Source organism: Gossypium raimondii, chromosome 10, assembly GCF_025698545.1.
Source record: "Gossypium raimondii isolate GPD5lz chromosome 10, ASM2569854v1, whole genome shotgun sequence".
Classification (NCBI taxonomy): domain Eukaryota; kingdom Viridiplantae; phylum Streptophyta; class Magnoliopsida; order Malvales; family Malvaceae; genus Gossypium; species Gossypium raimondii.
Genome location: NC_068574.1, coordinates 57,613,798 through 57,640,306, shown reverse-complemented (window position 1 = coordinate 57,640,306; position 26,509 = coordinate 57,613,798). Strand labels below are relative to the sequence as shown.

General features: G+C 31.7%; 2 protein-coding genes across 2 annotated transcripts; both read right to left on the bottom strand.

Moving 5' to 3' along the window:
* Positions 1-9,997: 9,997 nt before the first annotated feature.
* Positions 9,998-11,962, bottom strand: LOC105775943 (ankyrin repeat-containing protein BDA1). Its single transcript, XM_012598428.2, has 2 exons — positions 11,088-11,962; positions 9,998-10,993 (listed from the first exon to the last, which is right to left on the bottom strand). The coding sequence occupies exons 1-2, from the start codon at positions 11,682-11,684 to the stop codon at positions 10,070-10,072; spliced, it is 1,521 nt and encodes a 506-aa protein (XP_012453882.1). The 5' UTR covers positions 11,685-11,962; the 3' UTR covers positions 9,998-10,069.
* Positions 11,963-23,009: 11,047 nt separating this feature from the next.
* On the bottom strand, positions 23,010-24,759 carry LOC105775967 (ankyrin repeat-containing protein BDA1). The gene is made up of 2 exons (XM_012598447.2): positions 24,147-24,759; positions 23,010-24,059 (listed from the first exon to the last, which is right to left on the bottom strand). The coding sequence occupies exons 1-2, from the start codon at positions 24,741-24,743 to the stop codon at positions 23,223-23,225; spliced, it is 1,434 nt and encodes a 477-aa protein (XP_012453901.1). The 5' UTR covers positions 24,744-24,759; the 3' UTR covers positions 23,010-23,222.
* Between the last annotated feature and the right edge of the window lie 1,750 nt (positions 24,760-26,509).

The following is a 26,509-nucleotide window of genomic DNA, read 5'->3' as shown; positions in this document are numbered from 1 at the left end:
AATTAAACTTCAAGCTTGAAATCTCTAATTTTCCCTTTATCCTTCTTTCCCTTTTCTTTCCTTCCTATTTTCGTTTGCTCTCTGTTTATTTTTGTTTTGTTTGTTTCTTTTTATTTCCTTTATCTTATTACCTATGTATAATTATACATTATAATATATTTTAAAAATATCTATTACTTAAATAAATATTTGTATTACAAATGTATACATATATATATTATTATATTTGTATACTATCACCACCATATACTTGTCTTTCTTTAATTTTTAATAATAATAATATTAATAATACCAATGTCATAATATAGATAACAATATAATATATAAATATGTTTTACTTATTATTTAAGAAAATATATAAATAAATTACAAGTGTATTAATATGTATTTTACACATGTACATTATCATCGCCATACATTTGGCATAAATTTATTTATTTACTTATTTATTTTTAAATTATATTATAATATAATAAAATTCTATTTGCTTAAATAAAAGAAATTAAATAAACATATTACAAATGTATAAATATTATTATTACATATGTACCATTTTATCTGTCACTATTTGATTTATTTCATAATATAATATCTTATTTATAATTAATATAAATTACAATATTATAATATAATAATATACATTATAATTAAATAATATTTAATTACAAAATCTAAGATTTTTATAAGTTTTGCCGCCTCATTTAATGGAATAGGCTTAATTACCTATTTAGTCCCTCTTCTTTTCTTTTAATCTATAATTAGACTTTCACACCTTATTCAATTTAGTCCTTTTCCTAATTTCTCTTAATTAAGTAAAATTAACTTAATTAAAACCTAATTAAACACACCCTAGACTCATAATTACTTCCAATAAATATTTACAAATTTAGTTTACTAAGAAGGAGGCCCGATAATGTATTTTTTTATGCACGTGAATTTTGGGTCATTACATACAATACCCAGAAAAAATCCACCTAGACTTCACATATTATTATGAACCAAAATTAAACAATTTATTCATTTGTCTTGACACGTAGAAATCCCTAAATTATGCTAATATCTCTTTCGAGAGTAAGAACAACTGACTATAGTTTGATTAATTGAAATCTCTTTCTAATTAAAACCCCTATTGTCGCATTAACTCGATCTACGAATTCCCCTATTAGATTTTACTTTAATATGGTAGATTTATGTTGTCTTATTTCTAGGATTGCATGCAACTCCACTCAATTATGCTAGATCTACTCTTAAACAAGGATTTTTGCTTCTCTAAAAATAAGCACTTTAAACTTGAAATAATATTCCGGAAATATTAAAACAAGAAATAACCATACATAGTTGACAACAAGAATCAAGTATTTATCGCGTAAAATAGAAATTAAATAATAAGATTCATCAAAGGTTTCATCTTCCTTAGTTATCTAGGGGATTAGTTCATAATCCTGAATGAAAACATCTCAAAATTAGGATAACCACAAGACATAAAGAAATTCAATAAAACTTCGAAAGAAGTTAAAAGGAGATCTTCAATCTTGGTGGACATCAGCTTTTGAGTTGGCTCCGATGGTGTTTTTCGAGTCTTTTCTTGGATCTTCTCTATTAGCCCCCTTAAGTCTTCTTTTGGTAGGTATTTATAAACTTTAGAATGCTCAGAAACCCTAAAAATTGGGTTTTTCAGTGTAAAAGGGAAGCAATGCGTGAAATCGACACAGGTTGGCACATGGGCATGTGGTCATCCACACGAGCATGTGCTAAGGCCGTGTGGATCCTGAAAATAGCTCTTTTGTCCGATTTTGGCCCGTTTTTCACTCCTTTCACTCCCCTATGCTCACCTAATTATATAAACATGAATTTAAAGGATTAGGAGCATCAAATTCACTAATTTACGTAGTTAGTCATCCAAAAATATATCAAGAATGGGATTAAAATATGTTACTTTTATAGCTTATCAAATATCCCCATGCTTAAGTGTTCGCTTGTCCTCAAGCAAAATCCTCAACTGATAATTAAAATTAATCTTTCTCAACTTGTAATTCTCATAAATATGTTTTGAAATAATCATACGTTGATAATTCAACTAAAAGAGCACTAAAGATTCAAACAATCCAAGTCAAAAAATTTTAAAGCACGAAAATATAGGCATTTCCCTTATCTAAGTAATTACCTTTTAATTCAAAATCGATAAGAATTGACATCCTTACTAAAGATTCATTCAAATCACTCAAAGTGTTTAAGGTAAAAAAATAACCACTCAATAGTCAAACAAGAAAAGTCAATACCATATGCTTGCATGAAAATCAAATCTCCACCACTATAAAATGATATGATACACAAATCAAAAGATCTTTAAAAGGTTGTAATCGGGCTTCGGTTAAGGGTGTGGAGAAAGGCTGAAAAAGTTGGTTAAAATTGAGATTGAATTGATGAATTACCAAACTAGAAAAATAAACAAATGTTGAATTAAAAACAAGTTCATAAATTAAGAACTATTCAAGAATAATAAAACGAGCTTTTTCTAAAAAGATGAATTTAACTGTTCAAGCTCAATCATAGAACTAAATAATAATCAATATATTTTTTATATATATTTTTATTTTTTTATTTTTTTCGAATAAGAAGAAATAATTCAGCAAATCAAACAAATCAAACAGAAGAGTATAGTTAAGCAACTAACCAAATCAAATCTCGATAGAAAGGGAGTCAATAAAACGGGAAAAAGTTTTAGTGAAAAAATTGAGTTATGGGTTAAAGTTAACGGGGAAAATCAAGGAACGATGTGTTAGGCTCAAATGTGGTTCACTAAGGGTTAATTACGAAGGTAGGACTTTTATGGGATAAGTGGGTTAAAATTTTACTGCTTTTGCAGTATTGTAATACCTTGATTAAGCCAAAAAAAAGTGGGTTAAAACCTAAGTGCTTTTATCATCACAGTATATCAAATCAAAGGTGTGGTCTCCACATGTATAATTTAAGCGAGTTCTAGAAAAACAATTCAAATTGACACACTCATAACCAATAATAAAATGAGCATGAAAAATATATGCTCTAAAGGCTCAAAATCTCACAAAAATTATGGTTTGTGATGTCAAACTTGTAAATTTAAAACTTCAAGATAATACCACAATCCAGGGAAATAACCTAAAATTTTAATTCGAAAATAAACTTATAATGCTTGATTCTTTAATGTCTTAAAGTTTAAATAAACCAATGCACAAATATCTACAAATTAGTTCAAAATATATCAACAAAATCTCAAATCGATAAAAATTCATTCTAATAGAAATATGAGAAAATTACTTAAACACAAGACATAATTCAAGGATTTTCTAATAATTATATAAATAACCTCTCCACACTTAATATGTATATTGTCCTCAATGTACAAACAGATATAATCACAGTATAAGCAGAATATCATAAGAGAGGGAGAAGACTAAAACTGCCCTGACTATTGGATGAAATCCCAGAATAGTGAAAAGCGAAATTGTAGTCGAACCTAAATGTAGTGCACGATTCTAATCAAGCTAATAAGAAAATAAACACAAACAATAAAGAAGATTAAATGGTTATAACTCGATTAGAAACCATTATAAAAATAGAGTTCAAAAGATAATAATTAAAGGAAGTACAAGAAAATAAAAATAAAACAAAACAACTAAAAATAAAAATAAACATAAATATAAAAAATAAAAATAAAAATATGAAGAAGATAAATAAAATCACTGGTCATCCTCATATGTGTCATGCTTGATAATCCTTGTAGGGACATTTAGCCGACGAGTGTAAGTGAAGAAAACTATTCCGGTGTGTCGAGGTGATCGAAGTGTCATGCTAGTTGAGTCACATAAGGGCCTAAACAGATAGAAACCTTTTTGATACGCTCCGTCTGATGGCGAAAGGCGAGAGCGATGAAGTAGGCTAGATAAAAAACACGCATCGTGGCCATGCTCCATAGAAAGTATGCATCAGTAGTGCCGATGACTCCGTTAGTATGTTTTGAGAAGGCTGCACAGTCGGTTCGTTAGCTTACTCCGTTAGTAGTTGTCGAGCCCAAGAGACAAAATGGCGTGGCATTCGCCATTGAGAAGTGATGATCTAGTGTAAGATGGTCCCACAAAAGCGACGGTTGGATAGAGTCAGGTTCCTCTAAATCGCAAAGTCTAAAATCTAAGTAGAGCTGGTGGACATAGGTGTCCTCTTCCACTATAACTGACTTATTCTATTCGAGAAGGATCACATAAAAGCCTAGGATTGAACCTAATAAGGATCGAGATAACTAGAGGCTGGAATCTCTCCATCACAAACTCTCTTTTCTCAACTCTATTTATTTTTACTATTTCAATTTCAATTTACTCAATCTCAATTCAACCAAACTTTTAATTATATTTTTTTATTCTCCAAGTACGACGTTTTTCTTAGGCATGACTCTGCCCGGGATCTCGAGGAAGAAGAACTTGTGCAACTCCAGTCCCTAAGGATTTGATCCTACTTCCCTTATACTATTCTTTTCATTATTTTATAGGATAGAATATATTTTATGCTCTTAACAACGTATCAAAGTTTGGCACCATTATCAGGGACTAGTAACGTACTAATCTTGTTTCTTTTGTTTCTTATGACTAGATCTGTTTCAAGAAATCTTACGTTTGATACAGAAATAACGAAGACTGCAAAAACTAATCGCAAGGAAACAAAGCTACGTAAAATGCAGTCAGAGGTGGTAGGGACTCAAAGTAACCCACCACCGGAAATAAAAGCAAACGACGAAGTTGAGTCTAGGGTTAATGAAAACCCTACTCAAACACTATAAAACAAAAAAATAGGAGTCGATCCACTAGAAGAAGTGCTTAACGCTAGGGTTAACGAAAACCTGAATCTAGCACATCAACCTATGGCTCAAACAATCTAAAAAATGGCCGAAGCTCCTGCAGAACAACCACCGTTATACATTGCGTATCCTACTATGGATACTAATTTTGTACTGAAGTCAGGATTAATACAGTTACTGCAGACTTTTCGTGGGTTACAAAGCGAAGATCCCCACAAACATCTAAAATAGTTTCATATGGTTTGTCTTAGTATGAAACCTTAGGGCGTAATAGAGGATCAAATCAAAGTATGTGCTTTCCCTTTTTCCCCAGCAGATTCTGCTTGGGAATGGTTATTTTGTCCCCTTGGATCTATTACAACTTGGACTGATCTTTCTCGTTTGTTTCTCAACAGGTTTTTTCCAATATCACGTGCAGCTAAGTTAAGAAGAGAGATCGTTGGGATAAGGCAAAAAGAAGTAGAGTCTTTTTACGACTATTGAGAGTGATTCAAGAAATTGTGTGCAAGTTGCCCACAACATGGGATAACAGAATAATTTCTGCTCCAATACTTCTATGAGGGATTAAAGCCCATAGAGATGAATCTGGTAGATGCCGCCAGTGGAGGAGCATTGGTCAACATATCTCCTCAACAAGCAAGTGACTTGATATCCACGATGGCTGCAAATACTCAGCAATTCCTAGCCAATCCTGAACCCACTAAAAGAGTTCACCAGCTAAGTAATTCAACCTTAGAAGATAAAGTTGATCGACTGACTAATATCATGAATTCTCTTTTTGCAATAAAAACAGAACCAACTCAACTGTGTCGAATTTGTGCAACACTCGAACATGCAACTAATGGATGCCCTAGTTTATGTGACGATACTATAGCCCATTTAGATGTTGTGGGAAACTTTCCTAGACCACCCTAAAGGCGATATGACCCCTATGCAAATACATATAATCCAAGATGGAAAGACCATCCTAACTTGAGTTATGGGGCAAGCCTACGGTATAACCAACCATACTAAAACCGTTTTTACAACAGCCGCGAGATTCAAGTACCTCTCTAGAAACCATGGTCAATAAATTAGCAGGTAATATGTTTGATTTCCAACAGTAAATACAATGCAAAACTCTTGATTTCCAAAAGGAAACAAAAGATTTTCAATAGAAAACTGAGGCGTCTATAAGAGAATTGACTATATCAATTGAGAAAATGAACTCACAAGGGAAGTTGCCGTCACAAACGAAACCTAGTTCAAGACACACACAAATGCATTGATGTTGTGAAGTGGAAAAGTACTGGAACCAAATCCTGGTAAGAATCTTGATCAAGATTTCGCCCAGAAAAAGCAAGAGAATGATGAACAGGTCTGAACAAAACCTCTATTGCCCATAATTCAACCTCCGTTTCCAGGACGATTGAATCAACATCAGAGAGGTAGGAGGAAAAAAAGATCCTTGAAACATTCAGAAACATCGATATCAACATAATGCCATCAAACAAATTCCGCGATATGCCAAGTTCCTTAAGGAGCTTTGCACCAACAAGAGAAAATTGACTGGAAGTGAAAGAGTAAGTGTTGGTGAAAATGTATCTACGATGTTGCAGCAAAGGATGCTAGTAAAAAGTAAAGATAGGGGCATATCTGCGTTACCATACAAAATACGTCACTTAGGAATTAAAAAAGCTATGTGTGATTTAGGGGCCTCTATAAATATCAGCCTTTTTCTATTTATGAATCACTTAACGTGGGTTTTTTTTGATGAAAACAGGTGTTATCATTCAATTAGCAAACATGTCCATTGTGCATCCCGAAGGAGTCCTTGAGGACGTATTAGTGAAAGTCAATGGACTTATATTTCTTGCAGACCTTTATGTGATAAAAATGGAAGAGGATAACGCACCTAGGTCTTCAAACATCTTATTCGGGCGACCTTTCCTTAGTATCCTAAACACTAAGATTGACGTGCGTAGCAGAACCCTCACGATAAAATTTGACAGGGAGATCATGAAGTTTAACGTTTATGATGCTATTAGTCATCTTAGTGAAATTTTGAACGTAAACCGTCTCGACATATTTGACTCGTTAGTAGAAGAAACTTTTGATTCATCTTATGGAGATAAACCTAAAATGATATTTGATGATTTTGAAACTGCTAATGAATTGTTGTCTCCGATAAATACTAAACTTCTACCTTCTGTTGTGCAGGCACCAGATTTGGAATTCAAACCACTTTTCGAGCATCTCAAATGCGCATTTTTAGAGAATGGTGAGACCATTGTCGACTTAAAAGGGATTAACCCCTTGACATGCACACATAAGATTTTTTTGGAGGAAAAAATAAAACCAAAGCAAGAGGAGCAAGGACGATTGAACCCAAATATGGTGGTTGTGGTAAAAAAAGTAGAATTTTGAAGCCCATACAAATGAAAGAATTCAGCTGGAATAGCCCCAATACTAGTTGGGGCGTCAAGCTAACGAAGTTAAACAATCGCTTATTGGGAGACAATCCAATTTTATTTTTATCTTTTATTTTTTTGGTTTCTTTAATGTTAATAAATTTTATCTCTTCTTATGTCTGGAAGAATCGAGAAATAAAAAAAATTAAATTTGGAAACGGGCGATTTTTTTTAGAATATTCTGCCTCTTTTCATGCCCAAGATTTTAACTAGAAATTGCCCACTGTTTGACCTGCGAGCATGATTCTTGTCTACTGAGTTAGTTATGATTTTGCTAGTTTGATTCGTTTCCCCTGTTTTATTTCTAGTAGGCTAAAATAATTATGATTAATATAGTTAACCCTATCTTGCTTATAGTAAAATTGATTAAGTCTAAATGGAAAGAGGACACTTAATACAATTGTATGCTAAATTTATGTTCATAACTGTTAGGGAGTTGCCGAAACTTATTTTTGACACTTGATTGTTTTTCCTAGTCCTCCAAATTAAAATTTTGTTTCATTATAATAAATTTTGATACCTCCCTGGTTATGAGTGCAGCTTAAAACGTGGCTGACTAAGTAACCAAGGTAGGGTGTTTGGGTTGTCATCCTACTTCGCGTCAAAAGGTTGTGTGATGTGTTAGGTAAAACTCTGCTAACTAGAATTAAACAAAAATATTTTTAGGAATGTGTTAGGCTGGGTAATCGGGGTGGGGTGTTTGGCTGTCATCTCTATTCGCGTCAAAAGGTTCAATATATTCTTAAGAGGAAAAAAACATATATAAATATAATAAATTAGGAGTATGTTAGGCTAAATAACCGGGGTGCGGTGCTTGGCTGTCATCTCTCTTTGTGTCAATAGGTTTAATATATTTTTAAGAAAAAAAAGTAAAAATAATAATAAAGAATCGCATTTGGGGGCTAAGGATGGAAGCAAATAAGGTGTCTAGGTAAGTTTAGTAAATTACCTAATTTTCATGAAATAATCCAAGTCGATTTTAATTTTTGTGTGTTTAAATTAAAACACTTTTTTCAATTTTACTTAAAGCAAGCTAAAGGTTCTCTTTATTTTTCATATGCATTATGCCTAAGTTTTATAAAACTTTAGAGTGATATTTCTTTCATGGTAAAATCTAAATTACACAGTGGATAGAAACCATACTTGAGGGGAAGCATGAGCTAAGTAGGGGGAATTTTATAATACTCTGGAATGGCATATTTTTATGTATTAATTACATATTTATTTTGACTATGATCCTACTAATTTAAGTTATTTATGATTTTTTTATCTTGTATGAAATAAATTGAAGGTAAAAGGAAATTTAGGGACAAAAAGCGTGAATTTAAAGATAAAATGGGCCAGCATGCGAAATAGGAAAGAAGTGGTGCTAAAAATACAAAGTGTGGAAGATTTTGGGGGCAAAAGTGCAAAGAAGATATTTTTTAAACACAAGACTCTATTTAAATTTTAATTATATTAGGATAATTGTTAAGATGATTCTTTAGATTTAATTTTAGCTTTTATCTTTATTTATCTTTTAGAATTTAGATACCAATAGACTAGGTTTTCTAAGTACTATAAATAGGGGATAGAGTGACACAAATTGCACTCATCTTTTCTGTAAACACTCCCTCTCCCAAAAAGCTTTAGCTTTTGTTCCTTTCATTTTATTCAATAAAATTTCATTTTTATTAAGTTTATTTCTTTTTTCCAAAAAGCATGAGCCACTAAATTTATCTAGCCAAAGGTGGTCAAGATTCCCCAAAAAGGGTTCATGAGACTTAGAATCTGTGCTTAGCCTTCTCAACGAGTATTCATCATTTCTTCGCATTACGGGGCTGATGCTTTCGTCCATGTCCCTTCAAAAGTGATCTTTTCATATTGTGCAAAGACGATCGCTTTGTATGTTTTGAGAAGGTTGCACCGTCGGTTCATTAACTTACTCCATCAGTGGTTGTTGAGCCTAAGAGACAAAATGGCGTGGCATTCGCCATTGAGAAGTGATGATCTAGTGTAAGACAGTCTCACAAAAGCGACAGTTGGCTAGAGTCAGGTTCCTCTAAATCGTAAGTCTAAAATCCAAGTGGAGCTGGTGGTCGTAGGAATCCTTTTCAGCTATAATTGGCTTATTCTGTTTGAGAAGGATTACCTAAAAGCCTAGGATTGAACCCAAGGAGGATCGAGATAACCGGAGGTCGGAATCTCTCCATCAAAAACTCTCTTTTCTCAACTCTGTTTATTTTTACTATTTCAATTTCAATTTACGCAATCTCAATTCAACCAAACTTTTAATTTTTTATTTTTTATTTTTCTAGGTATGCCGTTTTTCTTGGGCACGGCTCTGCTTGGGATCTCGAGGAGTAGGAACTTGTGCAAATCCAGTCTTTGAGGATTTGACCATACTTCCCTTATACTATTTTTTTTCATTATTTTATAGGGATAGGATACTTTTTTTGCTCTCAACGACGCATCACATCCTTATTTTCTCATAGGTATTAATCGATCAGACCAAATTTAAACAAAATATTTATAAATACTCTCTTTGTCTAAACCCAGCCTGACCCAAAATATGAACTTCTCATCTTACCCAAACCTGGCCTTTATAAAATTAAAAGAATTTATGCACGCCTCAATATTCTCTATATTTACCTATATTAATTTTTTTTCAAAACTTAAATAAAACAATACGTATTAAAAAAAGTTAACCATTAATAATATATATTATACTAATTAATGGTACATTCACCAAACTTCTTTGTCGATGGCCATTACCAATAAAAACCGGAAAACTTCGTTACTGTTTCGGAGTTTAGATTAGACGGACCCAGTAAGCAGGAAGGGGACCGAAAAAAACCACGTACCAAGTGACAGCGCTTAGTAGGAGGAGGATGAATAATTTTGGTTTGGTAATGTCACCGCTCCTTAAAACATATGACAATATCCGGTGTACTACTAGCAAAACGACCGCAAACAAGGATAAAAAATTACAAACGGAGGCTACATAAAAAAGGTGTGCCTGTTTATCGGAAAACTCACATTGTTCCCATGACCATGAGGAAACCTTAAATAAAATCATGTAAGATCTCCCAAACAAGCCAAGTGTTAGGAGAATCAACGAAGAGTATAGATGACGTGGCAGGAGAAATGCTGTTAAAAACACCGCGGCCCAAAAGGTCAAAGTATTGTAAAACCAAAACAAGGAGGTTTCAAATGTCAAATAATCGTCTTTCGAAACTTCCTTTGCGGAGGGACTGGGTATGGGTGCAGTATTGATGTCGGTTTTATGCAAAAATGTGTGGGAATTGAGAGGCTGATCTTGACTTAAAGAGACTTGGTATTTCAGCGACGGACATGGGCTGTCATCAGGCGTCTTTGGCAGATTTAAAGAGGCTTCGTAAGTGGTTGTTATAATTAGTACGGTCACTACTAGAAATATGTTACGCATCTCATGTGGTATACCCTTGTTTCCTCGACGACGTGCTATGATTTTACATTCTTCAAAAAATGTCATTTTTTCTTTTAAAGATTTGATGCGGAATGAAGAGATGGAGGTATTTCGTAGCAAGGAAGAGGAACCACTCAAACCTCCAGCATTGCTTAGCATATCTATAATCCTATCCGCTTGCCTTTCATTCCATGGGTATTGTGATTGAATATCTAGTGCTGTCAGTCCCTCCAAATTTTTGGCATTGATTTGGTATCGATGCAAGTGTTTCAGCAATACTTCTACCACCTGTTAATTAGAATATTCTTATATAAATAACCCTTTATCATACTTACATACATATCAATAATTGACTTGATTAGGAAAATCAGCATATACGTACCCGAGGTCTGTTTCTGATAGCTGCAATGTGTAACACAGAGTTGCCATCAATGTCTGCCCAACTCAGTAGTTCTTTATCCCAACGTTGGGCAGACTCATGGTGGCTTCTCTTAAGCCACCCCACCAAGACTTGGAAAGTTTCGAACATGTCGCTTTTTACTGCAAGATGGAAAACCGTCTCGTTTCGAACAGTCACATCTTCAATGGCCTCGGGACAAACCTTAAGGAACTTGATCAAAAGATCATCATCTCCAGTTTGAACCACATGGTGCAGAGGAGTGAAACCCTCCCTCCCTTTGACACGAACAAGGCCTTTGTCAAACTTGAGGAGTTGAAGCACTGCTTGGGTTCTGTTATCTTGCAGAGCCAAGTGCATGGGGCTAAACCCGGCTTGGTTTAGCTTTCTTGCAAATGATGGCTTTAAGTTGATCATCTCCATCATAAAATCAACACGGCCAGCAGCGGCTGCTACATGCAATGGAGTATGGAAAAAAGGCACATCATCAATACGCTGGAAAACATATGGATCATTCTGAATTAACTCATACAAGAGGTCAATATCTCCTGTTTGTGCAGCCTCTATCATCCTCTCATCCATAGCTTTTTTTTTTTTGCTGGGGATAATAAAGTATGCAGTAAAATTTCAGATTATTGAAAACTGATGAAATTCGCAACAGAACACAAAGAAGAAAGAACCAGAAGACAACGTAGGAAAGGAAATAGAACTTGTATTTTGCAAAAACACAGGTCTGCGATCTGACCACAATTTATACAAGATTTGAACAGTACTCTAGTTTGAGGAAACAATTTTCTTCGAAGTTCCAAGGAGATTTCCAAGTACCAAAGGCATAGAAAGAAGTTATCCGGTCCATATGAAATACAGGGCCGTAGCTAGGGGTGGCAGGTGCCTCATCCCCTATAATAGAATATTTTTCATTCAAAACTTTTAAAATTTTTAAAATTTTATCTTATTGAAAATGATAAAAATTAATTTAATCTTTTTAAAAATTATAAAAATATAGATTATTAAAATAATTAAATTATATTTTTATTATCACAAAAATTATAATTTAATTTTAATCCCTGAAAATTTTTTCCAGTTTCGCCTTTGATTTGATACATATGATATAAACCCACTAATTTGAGAAAATAAACTTCTTTAAAGGTTGAAGGGAATTTCCAACTACGAAATCTTCGAACAAGCAAAACGCAAGCTGAAGGAGTTGTGCTGTAAGGAGTGATAAAAGAATAATTTAACGCATTTTATAATTAAGTATATATTTTCGGGAAACACATGTATCTGATATGACCACAAGTTACACGTGATTTGAGCAGTACTCTTCTTCGAAGGTTCAAAGAAATTTCCAAGCAGCAAAGCCATAGAAAGAAGGCACCCAGTCCACACGAAATACACATTAAATAAAAAGGTTTATTTTATACGAGACATTTCCAACTTTGAAATCTTGGACCAAACAAAAAGTAAGCCGACGGAACGGTAAAAATTATTAAAAAAAAAAATCTTATTTATGGAGTAAAAGTAAAAAGGGTAAAGTTCGATTTAATTTAAAAGAATCAGAAAAAAATTGAATTTCTAGTTAATTGAATTGAGTTATTCGATTTTTTCGACTCAACTGGAATAAACAATTCGAGCTTCGAGTTACAGTCGAGTTGAATTTTACAATTCGAATAATTTGAATAATTCGAATGTCAGATCGGTGTAAATACCCCTTTGGTCCTTGCCAATTTTGAAAATGAGCAATTTGATCTCTCTCTCTCAACAAAAATTACAAAAAAGAAATTCAAAATAAATTTTAAAAATTCATAATCATTTTTAAAATTTAAAATATTTATAAACAAATTCAAAATTTATATTTTTTAAAACTTATAAAAATTCTAATGAATATATAAAGAAAGTTAAAATTTAAAAAAATCTAAAATATTAATTTTGGATCTAAAAAGTTAATTTATGATTCAAGTTTATTATACTAAAATATTTTTCTTATGTTTCTTTGAATTTTTTCAAATATATATGGTTTTAAATTTATTTGTTTTAACATAAAATTAGTTATACTATAACAATAATTTAATTAAACATGTTTAATTTTTAATTTAACTCGAACAATTTCACTCAACTTGATTTGAAAACAATTCAAATCAATTTAGGATGATAAAATACCACTCATCAACTCAATTAACTCAATTTTTTTCACTAGATTCGATTGAATACTCACCCTTAGCTAAAAGAATCCTATATATCAATTAATAATCCTTACTTCTCTTTGCTAAGGATAATTTTTGATATACGATAATATAACTTTTAACTCCACAACTGAGATTAAGAGATTGACAAATGTATTTAACTAATATTTTAAAAAATAAAAATAAAATACATTATGATCTCTAAATTTACTAAAAGAGACCCAAAATTCTAAAACTTTTTGTAATATTCTAAACTTTTCTTAAAAACCTAAAATTTAGAGATTTTCTTAAACTATATTTTTAGAAATAAAAGTTAAAATTATTAAATACACACTTCAAAATTATTAAAAGGAATAAATCTCAAACTGTACATGAACATTGATTGGATATTCAAATCGATACACGAACTTTGATTTTGTGCCATTATACAAATAAAACTTTGATCGTGGTTCAAATGTATACGTGAAAAATTTAATTTTGATTTAATTCTTCATGTTTAAAGAAATAAAAACATCAATTTATTCAGAAAAGAAAATGTCACATTCTCTAAAATACTTATATGTTAATTCAGTAGATCAAAACCACAAGATTTCAATGGGTTCAAGTAAGCTTTTGCATTTAGTTTTGTTCTTAATTTATTCTGTATGATTTGATATGATAGATCTTAATTTATTAATATTTATATTATATTTTCAGATATAATACATTGCACATTAAACTAAAATTTTATGTAATTTTAAGATTTGTTCCTTATTAAAATTATTAAACAATATATTACAAAATCTTATTAATATTAACAAAATATATTTTTAATTATAATTAAATAAAGTTCATTATCATCCACTTCTATAAATGTACAAACTTTAGATCATTAATAATCAACACCAACCAAATTACTTAGTTTACAACGAAAGAACCTTGAATAAATGTACAAACTTTCCCTACCTCATAAATTAGACTCAAATTTTCTTTGTATTTTCATAGTAATCTAAAAGTAAAAGGAATCGTACAAAATACAGCGCATAAGAAATCAACTGTATAGGTTTTGAATTAACGAAATAATCATACCCACCTCATACACTAACTTTCATGGGTCATATACACGAGTATATACGAATTCTAACGAGAGACAAAATGCTATATCTATATGTGCGGTTATATATATTATAATACATATTACATACATATAAGATTATATGCAGTTACATGGGTGCGGTGGGGAGAAAGAAAATTAAAAGGAGTAGTTTGTTTTTGAGTTTAAAAAAAAAATTTACGAGGGTTTTGGGGTGAGAACTTTTAAACAAGGAAAAAGCTTGAGACAATTGTCTCCTACAGGGGGATTAGAACCCCCATTTTCCCATCAACAATTTCACGAACTATGAACAACAAAGGTGGAGCAAAGAGTCTTTGATCTGTGTGGCAGTGCAGCAGTGTTCAAGTTCTCACATTTAGTGTCTATGCTTCCATATCTGTAAGCACTCACAACATCACAATTCTTGGCTCTTCCGCATAGTTCCCTTTTGCAACTCCTTTTATGCTGTGGTTCCATGTCTCTTCAAACCTTTTACATTGCTAATTTCTTGTTATATAATAACTGTCTTGACATACACCATAAAAAAAGTCCTATATATATGCAATTTTTTTTTCAAACTCGAATGCCAAATTTGACAATTTTTCAAATTTCAAATTTAAATTCACTCAATTAAATAAATTTGTATCCATTTTAATTTTAGGGGATCACAATAAAATAACATAACATTTGTATCATATTTCTGGTCATAACACATTGTACATTGAATTAAAATTTTCTGTAGTTTTGAGATTTAATCATTGTTAAAATTATTAAACAAAATATTTGAAAATATTTTAATATTAACAAAAATATTTTTTTACTTAAAATTAAATGAAGTACATTTATAAAATTTTCATCATAGTTTTGTTTTTTACTTTAACTATTAGCCTCTTCAATAAAAAAATAATGATTTCTTTTCTTTTCTTGATATCGAGGTGGCTTCCCCGTTCACACCAGGCGGCGCCATTTTCTTTAAACTTTTGAGTTTTGACTGTCAAAGGCATAATCCAGTTAGTACAAAATGATTAAAATCTAAAATCAATGGAAGAAGCAATTCTTTTAACCTTGCCCACTACCAAAGATATATACTAATTTGACTGCTTTTTCTGATTTTATATTGTTTCCTTGTCGACCGCAATTAACGGACCATACCAGTTTTCATTTTTGAACGAAACGCTTCCATTTATTTAAAAATCTGAAATGAAGTGAAAACAAAAAAGTGTTATTTGTTTTGGATTTGGATAGAATATACTATATTTAGTATTAGTACTATATAAATTAGTACTATATCAAAATGAAATCGAAATAAGTGGAATATAAATAAAATAGGATTAATTCCAATCAATAAATTTTAAAACGCAACATGGAAACACAACAAATAAGCGAGACTAGACAATTCGATCAAATTGAATTATTGTTTTGACTAAACAAACAGTTTCAGATAACTTGACAATGAATTCCGGGTCGAAGCGACTAATCCGATCTATTTTTCACATTCATAGGAGTTCGTCTATGTTTCTGCTTTACGAATATAATATTTTATGGGCATTTCTAATAATATCAAGTGCTATTCCTATTTTGGCATTTCTAATTTCTAGAGTTTTAGTCCCGATTAAAAAGAGTCCAAAAAAACTTTCTAATTATAAATCGGGTATAGAACCAATGGGCCATGCTCGAGTTAAAACCCTTTCAATTTTTCTCCTCCTATTGTCAATTGGCCCCTTCCTCACAGCTGTTCGTACAGGAAAGGCTAGTGAATTGTATAGATTAATCTAATGAGATGGAAGTGTTTTTAGGCCGCATTGATGACACTTCATTACACTTAGCTGCTGCATTGGTTTCCTCAATGGAAATTATGAACTAAAAGCCATCATTCGGCTAAGAAACTGATTCGACAAGGGTTGACCTCAACTCACCTTTCAGTTAATAAAGAGATGACCTTTAGTTTCTTGGAAATTGATAAGGATCTTGTTCGTGACGGAGCGAAGTTTTAGACTCCATTGCACTACAATAGTAAAGTTGGGAATTGACTATGATGGTCCGTTAGATAGGTTTTTGAAGGCTTGTCTTGCATCAGAGATTACGATTAATAGCACTGGTTTGCATATAGCAGTGGAAAACAATAGATTAGATGTTCCTGACTCTTGATTCAAATGCTCAAAACGAAAGACTATTATTGGCAAGTAATGAACAAAAATGACGAAGATAGCAACACTGCATGCCATCTATAACCAACACCGGTTTAGATCATCCACTTTTACAAATTTACAAACTTTAGATCATTAATAATCAACACCAACGAAATTACATAGTTTACAACTAAAGAACCTTGAATAAATGTACAAACTTTCCCTACCTGATAAATCGGACTCAATTTTTCTTTTCATTTTCATACTTATTATAGGCCTTTCTAATCTAAAAGTAAAAAGAATCATAAAAAAAAATACAATGCATGGGAAATCAAGTATATATGTTGTGTATTAACATAATAATCTTAATCATCTCGTGCATTAACTTTCATGAGATCACATACATCAGTGTCCATAACTTCTAAAGATCCTCGTACATTTTGCATTAAAAGATGGCATGCTAATCTTATTTTCAAGTAAGATACACATGATAGGAGATCAACTTCCCTAAATGAACTTCAAGTGCCATCTTTGATAAGTTAGTGATTTTTTCTTGGTTAATATAACCATGCCTCAAATGTTAAAGATACACCTAATCATTAGAGTGAGAAGTTCTAAGTTCCTTATTTGCAATTTTGGTTTCTATCATTGTATGCATCTTTGATTTGATAAAATAGAGATTGTTTTGCATCCCTTCTTTACAAATATGTGAATAATTTCTAAAACTTACAATACTATCAAGAGTAGAGTTTTATTTCATTTATATTTCTTATGTCTATAAATATAAATTTTTATAAGTATTGAAAACATCTCTATTAATCAATAATATATGTACTTCTCTCTTGCTATTTTATTTGTAATTCTTTTATTCTCTTTCTTATTTATTTCATAACAATATTAATATATTTAAATTTTACAGTTTATTTTACTAATAATTATAAAAAATCAAATTGACATTTTAAGAAAAAAGTATATTTTCATCAATATATGATTTTTAGAATAATGAAAATATTATTAAAAGAAACAAAACTATCCAAAGTCGATAGACTTATCCATTAATACATCCTATCGTAATTTTCCATCCCAATCCCAATATCATTAACCATGGAACCAAAAAATAAGACCAAAGTCAAATATGCTGGTATTGAATCCCACCCTAACTATGGAGTGAGCAACTTTATTAGCACTATGTTAAAATCATCAATCGATGATTTTTAACATTAAATTCCAAAATATATAAGAATGGGTCCACGAAACAAAATTAGAAATGATTTTACAGTAAGTTTTCCCTTTAATTTTTATCCAAATACATTGTAAAAAAGGGTTTAATACCTATTCTTACCCTTGTACTATACACAAATTCTCAATTGGTACACTAAATTTCTTTTATCACTTTGACCTTTATAGTTCCCTTTCGTCTATCTTGTTACCCCATTCACTTTTGCTGTTGAAAAAAACCATCTCAGCCAACCATATACTGCTACGTGTAAGATTAATTTAAAATTCATAACCATTGCAAAAATTCAATGGCATTGATATTAACAAATGCACATTTATAAGTTTTTTCATCACAATTTAGTTTTTGCTTTAAATATTAGCCTTTTCAATAAAAAAAATTATGATTTATTATCTTTTCATGGGTTGTATTTTCTTTTTAACTTTTAACTATGAATCATGATAGTGTATCATTTTAGATTTAACGTTATGTTTGATACAAATAAATAATAAAAATTTGAATTTAAAATATATTAAAATTATTATTTTGTAGCAACATATCAAAGGCCTAATCCAATTAATATAAAATAAGAACTAAAATCAATGGAAGAAGCAAATCTTTTAGCCTGAAATATAAAGTAGTCCTCTTCTAAAGACCAAAAATATATACTTAATTTGCCTGCCCTTTCTGTCTTTACATTGTTTCCGTGTAGACCGCCATTGACGGACCATACCGGTCTTTATTTTTTGAATTAGTCGCTTTGGGTGGTTAAACCCTTCCATATTTTCTCCTACTACTGTCAATCGGTCCCTTCCTCACAGCTGCTCGTACAGGAAAGGCTATTGAAATTGTATAGATTAATCTAAAGTGATGGAAATTGTATAGATTCATCTCTTGCATGGTGACGATTTGTTTGTTTGTATTGTGGGAAAGCAGTGTGGTTCAGTGAGGAGCATAAGTGGCGCTGCTTGCTTTTATTGCATTGTTTATTGTAATGATAAAGTAAGTGTGGAAATGTGTTGCTTATGCCTGTGGAAAAGTATTAGTTGTTTATTCTTCCTATTTGTGAAGTTTCCTACAATCCCAAACTTGATACGCTTTACCTTCGGATTGAAATTTTTAAAATGAGTTAGTAGAATTTTTTCCCCATAATTTATTCAATTAAATATATATAAGTTTATTATAATCTAATATATCTAATATATATATTCTATAGCTATGTTTTTAATCAATAAGGAAATTTTAATTACTTGGCATAGTCATTTTATGACAATTGACAGCATTTTATTGGCCAAAATAAATTCTTCTTAATTATGTTAACAAATTTTAATAAATTCCTCTTAATTATACTCCAGTAAATATTTAAGAAAAACTTTATTGTATTTTTCATTGTAATGATAAAATAAGTGTGGAAAGTATTAGTGGTTTATTCTTCCTCTTTGTGAAGTTTCTACACTCCCAAACTTGGCACACTTTACCCTTGAATTGAAAATTTTAAAATGAATTAGTGAAATCTTTTTGTCTTTAGTTTTTAAATTGTAAAAGGAAAATCTAATTAATTAAATAAATACAAACAAATTGATTATATTTTTGTGTATGATTTAGATATTGTAATATGAGTAAACTTTATTAAAGAATATCCAAAAATGTGAGCAATTCTGAATGTGTACGGAAAAAGGGTCCTTCCTTCCATGATTAAATATAAGTATTAAATCATACTGGCTTGACCAAATCAGCTAATAGTAAATTCGGAATTACTATTTATATATTCTTTTAAAAGTTTATTACACAATAATTTATCATACAAAATTTATTTTAATTATTAAAATTAAGCTAATTTTTGAATTATTTATTGGAATGTGTATTTTTTATATGTTAGAACCTCATTCATGTAAAGAACAATAGAAAGGTGGATATCTCCAAAATGTATATGGAAAACCCTAGAAATGACCTAGTTTTAAATCAAAACAAGGAGAAATCATACCCCACAATGTGGGATTCCTTTTGTTAGTGTTTTGTACAAAGATGTTAAGTTTAAGAGAAAATTGTTGAAGCAATTATGACAATGGAAGTTACTGCTGTATCCGGCACTGTGTAGGTTATGTAATTTGCCTTTTGTAGAATTGGTAATTTTTTTAAAACAAACCATATAGCTAGAGGTATTCATGAGCCGGGTTAGGTCCAGTCAAAATTTTAGGTTGCCTCGGCTTAAAAAATGAGCTTAAAATTTTTCCCAAACTCAGCTCGGATAAAAATATTAAAACCCGGACCCAACTCAGCCCGGCCCATATTAATTTTTTTATATTATTTTTTTTAAAAATATAATAAATCAAAAATACTAAAAAAAACATTAAAATAAATGTTTCCCAATAAATTGAAAATAAATTTTAAAAAATAGGTGTACTTAAATAACACTAAGATAGGTGAAATGATAGCAAAATAGTAAAAAATAACAAGAAAACAGGAACAAAAAAAGAGTAAAAAAAAGCAAAAAATTGTAGTTTTTTTACATATTCGGGTCGAGCTCGGGCCGAAAGATCCTTACCCGAGGCCCAACTCGTATTCTAAACAGGCCTTTTTTTTTGCCCAAGCCCATTTTTTAGGCTTATACTTTTACCGAAAACCTTTCACATTTCGGGCAGGCCACCCGGCCCATGAGCACATCTACGTATAGCTCATGACCTAAGGATGTGTGTTGTCCCATATTGAAAATCGATACATAAAAAGAAATAAATCTTGAATATTTGATCGAATCATATCAAACAATTGAATCCCCTATTTGAAGGAGATGGGATCAGATGTCTTAAAAACTTATCTCGGAGATCTTAGACTTTGATTTTTTTTTGGGTGAATTACAAGAGGAGGGCAAAGTCCTAACAACAACTCGACTAGCACGACTCGAACCTGGCCACACCACTCTAGCCATCAGGTCAACACATGGGGTTCAAATCCTAGACTTTATTAATATACTCTCACTGTTGATTTTATTACTAATTTGATGGGGATTAAGATTATAACTAGACATGTTTATGGGTCAAGCTACTGCCCAAGCATGAAGGCTTGCAAGTTTGGGTAAAAATATTAGGTTTGAAAATTGCGCTTTGATACGTCGCTCTTACATTTTTCAGTCTGACTGGAATCACTTTATAGAAAAATGTTTCCCATATGGTTACGATGTGGTTTTTCCATATCTTTAAGATGCATCTTAATCTGGTTGTATCCAGAGAAGCCATCCATGAAGGAGAACAGTGAGTAACCTGCTGTGTTGTCCACTAAGGTGTCGATGTGAGGCAACGAGAAATTATCTTTCGGGTTGGCTTTGTTTAAATCCCTATAGTTTACACACATTTGTACTTTCCCTTCTTTCTTAGGGACGGGGACTATATTAGCTACCCACTCTGAGTATTTAACCACTTGTAGAAAACCAGCGTTAAATTGCTTATTAACCTCTTCTTTTATTTTTAGCAGGACGTTGGGCCTCATCCTTCGAAGTTTCTGTAAAACTGGCTTGCATTCTTCCTTTATGGGGAGCCGGTGTACCACGATGTCAGTACTTAGACCAGGCATGTCTTGATATGACCATGCAAATACATCTTTGAATTCTTAGAGTAACTCAATGAGGTCTCGCTTTGTCTCTGCGATGATGCAAGCTCCGATCTTCACCTCTTTCTTCTCTTATTTGTCTCCTAAGCTCACAGTTTCTATTGGCTCTTTGTGAGGTATAATTTGTTTCTCCTCTTGTTCTACCATCCTTAACTAATTAGGAGATAGGTTACAGTCTCGATCATCTTCAAATTCCTGATGTTCCTCTCGACACATATCCTAAACTGCAATGTTTTTGCGATGTGCTCTCACAGTCTCTCCAACAACTTTCTACTGGGAGTAGTCGTGTTTCCACAGTTATCAATAGCTATTATCTGCACTTACCGTATCTGAACAAATATAGTGGTAACATCCACGAGCAGAGTGAAAGGGTAGAGGGGGATATAGGGAACTGCCTATTTGGAGCGCTAGTGGTTAGGGGTAGGATTAACAAATGTTGAATGAAACGTTAAACGAATGTTGCATGACATACTATGCATAACCCCACTGATAAGCGCAACCTCACAAGGTGATCCCATCTCGGCAGTGTTTCCTTTTTCACCTAAGTCAACAACTTGATCTAAATAATATTTAAGATTCAAAATATCAATACCAATCTCATAATACTACACAAGTTCTTCCTTATAATCTTTTAATTTTATTTTACATAATTTTCCTAAACTTTTACATTTTACTCAATTTAGTCCCTAAAACCAAAAGAAACATAATTTTCACAATTGAGATTCGTTTTTCATTCCGAATTCAATTATATCCTTCTATAGCCCTCAATAACCCAAATTTATAGAAATTTAATGTCACTTTTGACATATTCATAATTTAATCTCTAAATGCAAATTTAACAAAATTTCCTTAAACATTTCATACCTTCTAAATCTACCAATTTCTATAATAATAAAAATCTAAAATTCATCAATGAAAAATTTTAAAATCTTTAATAGTTTTGAAAATAGATGTCCATGTTAGTTGGACCTAATTATAACAATTTTAAAAATATAAAATTATAATAAACAGGTGAAAAATGGCTTACAAGCACAGTTGGTAAGCTTAGAATAGTTTGGCCATGGCTTCCTAATTTTCTTTCTTTCTTCAATCGGTGGAAAATAATGAAATGGTGAAGACTACAACATGTTAATGTTTATTGTTTAAGATAATATAATATAATATAATATAATATAATATAATATAATATAATATAATATAATATTTAATGCATGTTAATTAAAAACAGCTTCCCAACCGTCCACCATAATTAAATATGACATAATTGTCATATAAATCCATTCAATTTTACCATTTTCTCATTTAATTAATATAATTCAATACTAATTAATTTGTATGTTTTTATGATTTAGTTTTTTTCTTAATTGATCATTTAATTACTAAAATTTTTGGACTAAAATTTAATACCCTATATAACAATTCATAAATAATTTATAATATTTACAAGCCGTGTTTATGGAAATGAGGTCCCGATATCTCATCTTTTAAAATCATTTAAGTTGAGGGTCGAACCACTTGTACTAACTAATTAATCCAATTAATAAAATTATCATATCAAAATTAACTATTTTATCGAATTTGATTCATAAATATTAAATAATAATATTGACAAACTCACTAATTAGAATTATGATTTCAAAATCATTGTTTCTGACATCACTAAAAAACGAATTGTTACAAAACATAACTTGTATGCAAAGTCAATATGACAAAATTAACATCTAAACATCTACTCAATAGTCAATCATTTGTTACATAAGTAACACATTCCCATGTATACAATAAAAGCAGAGCCGGTTATGTTCCTCTTTGAACCACTACTTCACAAACAAATTCACACTTCTTTTATCATTACGACATATATCACAAAATAGACCTTCCTCCACTCTCATCACTACTTTCAGGAGACGATTAGGCTTACACAAAAGTATATCCAGACATAATGTCCCTGGCGAAATAAAGGAGCACCTGGCATGGTACAATCAAATTTATCACAAATGCGAAGAAATTATTAACAGAGTTGGCCGACCTATAATCTCCGAGTGCCGTTTCATAGCTAATCTCGTATAACTGACTGAATGACCATGAGGAAACATGAAATAAACTAAAGTAAGAAAACCCAAAGAGGTAAAGTGTCATGAGAATGAGCACAGAGAATGGATGAGGTAGTAGGAGAAATGTTATTAAAAACATTGCTAGGCAAAAGGTGCAACTGTTGAAAAACCAAAATGAGGAGGATTCAGATACCAAATCAACTTTTTCGGAAACGTCCATTGCGGAGGGACTGGGCATGGGTGCAGTATTCATGTCGGTTTTATGCAAAAAAGTGTGGGAATTGAGAGGCTGATCTTGACTTAAAGAGACTTGGTATTTCAGGGATGGACATGGACTGTCATCGGGCATCTTCGGAGGGTTTAAACAGGCCTCGTAAGTGCTTGTTATAATTAGCACTGTTACTACTAGAAATGTGTTACGCGTCTCATGTGACATACCCTTTGTACGACCTGCTTTTTTTACAAATTTTTGAAAACGAGACATCTTGGATTTTAATGATTTGATGTCGGTTGAAGAGATAGAGTTGTTGGGAAGCAAGGAACCACTCAAACCTCCTGCTTTGCTTAGCATACCTATAATCGTATCTGCTTGCCTTTCATTCCATGGATATTGTGATTGGATATCTAGTGCTGTCAATCCCTCCAAATTTTTGGCATTGATTTGGTCTCGGCGCATGTGTTCCAGCAATACTTCTACCATCTGTTAATTAGAATATTCATACGTAAATAACCCTTTTATCATACATACATATCAATAATTGACTTGATTAGGAAAATTAGCACATACCCGAGGTCTGTTTCTGATAGCTGCAATGTGTAGCACTGTGTTGCCATCAATGTCTGCCCAACTCAGTAGTTTTTCCTCCCAACGGTCGGCAGACTCATGGTAGCTTCTTGTAAGCCACCCCACCATGACTTGGAAAGCTTCAAACATGTCGTTTTTCACTGCAAGGTGGAATACCGTCTCATCCCTAACAGTCACATCTTCAATAGCCTCAGGACAAACCTTAAGTAACTTGATCAAAAGATCAACATTTCCAGTTTGAACCACATGGTGCAGAGGAGTAAGGTCCTCCCTCCCTTTGACACGAACAAGGCCTTTATCAAACCTGAGAAGTCGATGTACTGCTTGAATTTTGTCATTTTGCAGAGCTAAGTGAAGGGGGCTAAACCCACCTTGGTTTAGCTTTCTTGCAAACGATGGCTTTAATTTGATAATCTCCATCATAAACTCAATATTCCCAGCAGAGGCTGCTACATGCAATGGAGTATGAAAAAAAGGCACATCATCAATACGCTGTAAAACATATGGATCATTCGCAATTAACTCATACAAGAGATTAATATCTCCTGTTTGTGCAGCCTCTATAATCCTCTGATCCATAGCTTTTCTTTTTCTTTTTTTTCTTTTGGGGGGGGGGGCAGGGTAATAAATTAGGCAGTAAATTTTCAGATTACTCAAAGCTGATGAAATTTGCAAGAAAACATAAAAAGGAAAGAACCAGAAGACAATATAGAAAAGGAAATAGAACCTATATTCTGCAAAAACACAGGCATCTAACCACCATTTATACATGATTTGAACACTCTAGTTTGAGGAAACAAATTTGTCCCAAGGTTCAAGGAAATTTCCAAGTACTAAAGCCACAGAAAATAGGTATCCAATCAACACGAAATACACATCAAATAAAAAGGTTGACTTTATACATGACATAAACGAGTAATTTGAGAAAAGAAACACCTTTAAAGATCCAAGGGAATTTCCAACTATGAAACCTTGCACCAAACACCAAGCTAATTGATGGAATTGTAAAAATTATTAAAAGAAATCCTATTTATAGAGTTAAAAGTATCGCTTTATATAAAATAATAATCCAACTATATATCCTATTAGGAATAGTATTCCTTTGCTTTTCACTTTACTATTTTACTTCTATAATGATGATGGTTCTTTCTTTTCTTCTCTTTTTAATTTATTTTTCAAATTTTCTTCACATATGACATGCCTAAAACTTTAGCTAATTGTCTAGTTGGGTGAATGAACTTCTAATTAAAGAAATCCTAATAAAGATACATGAATTAAAAAAATAATTATATAATTATTATGAATATTTTATTATCACTTGATAATCAAGTGAATATCCATCAATATCAAGATTAAAAAATTATATCATTAATGTAATTAGAAAAAAGATCCTTTCATATATATATTTTGGTAATCGATAATTTTTATAATTAAGTATTTAACTGAAACCAATTTCATTATTATTGCCCAAAACCAATAATTAAGAAGGATTGGTATATAAGTCAACAACTACGTTTAAAAATGTTTAAGATTAATTTTGTTCCCAATATTTAACCCAAAAACGTTTATAAATTAATTGCAAAGTAATTAATCTCTAATTACCTGGGTTTATTCAAAATTGGAAACAACATATGCTAGAAACCTATACCATAAATTAATATATTGAAAATCTCTAATCTTTTGTGTTACCCATTTTTAATATTCTTCACTGCCATAATATCATATTTGTAACCATTTCTGTTTCCGTTTTTAAAATCATATCCACATTCTCACACAATTGAAAGATATTTAACATAAAAAAAAAAAACCCCTACAGACAGCAGTTACCTTAATTTAAAAGCAAGTCTAGCTGAAAATTACAATGTCTCAATGTGCCTAATTGCGCTCCTCGACATTACTGCTCCGGCATTTTCAATCCTATATATACACTTGTATTATTCCAACTTTTCATTTTAACACTTGTGTCTAATAGGTAACTTGACAGATCTATAGAGACATGATCTTTCAATAACCCTGTTAATATATGAAGAAAAAAGCAAAGCCTATATTAGCCCCATCCTAACAAAGTTCACTCCTAACTCATAAATTTACAGCTAATAAGGTACTATTACTTCGCAATGCATCGGCATCGAGAGCATAGTACCAATACTGTTCTTTTTCGACGTTTACATAACCCTCGGTTTGTTCAAACCCAAGGCTTCTTGGGTGCATATTTTATCATTACCACATTCCCATGTATTTATCATTGAAATGAATAATACAATAAAAGCGAAGCCGATTATGTTCCTCATTGAACCACTATGTGAAAAGTAGAACATCGATAATAATAATGTATCGTAAAAAAA

Bases quoted from the DNA above. Each gene is read 5' to 3' on its own strand.
- LOC105775943 (XM_012598428.2), bottom strand. From the start codon at position 11,684: ATGGATGAGAGGATGATAGAGGCTGCACAAACAGGAGATATTGACCTC. The intron at 10,994-11,087 runs GTACGTATATGC...TCTAATTAACAG, and splicing joins CTATCAGAAACAGACCTCGG to GTGGTAGAAGTATTGCTGAA.
- LOC105775967 (XM_012598447.2), bottom strand. From the start codon at position 24,743: ATGGATCAGAGGATTATAGAGGCTGCACAAACAGGAGATATTAATCTC. The intron at 24,060-24,146 runs GTATGTGCTAAT...TCTAATTAACAG, and splicing joins CTATCAGAAACAGACCTCGG to ATGGTAGAAGTATTGCTGGA.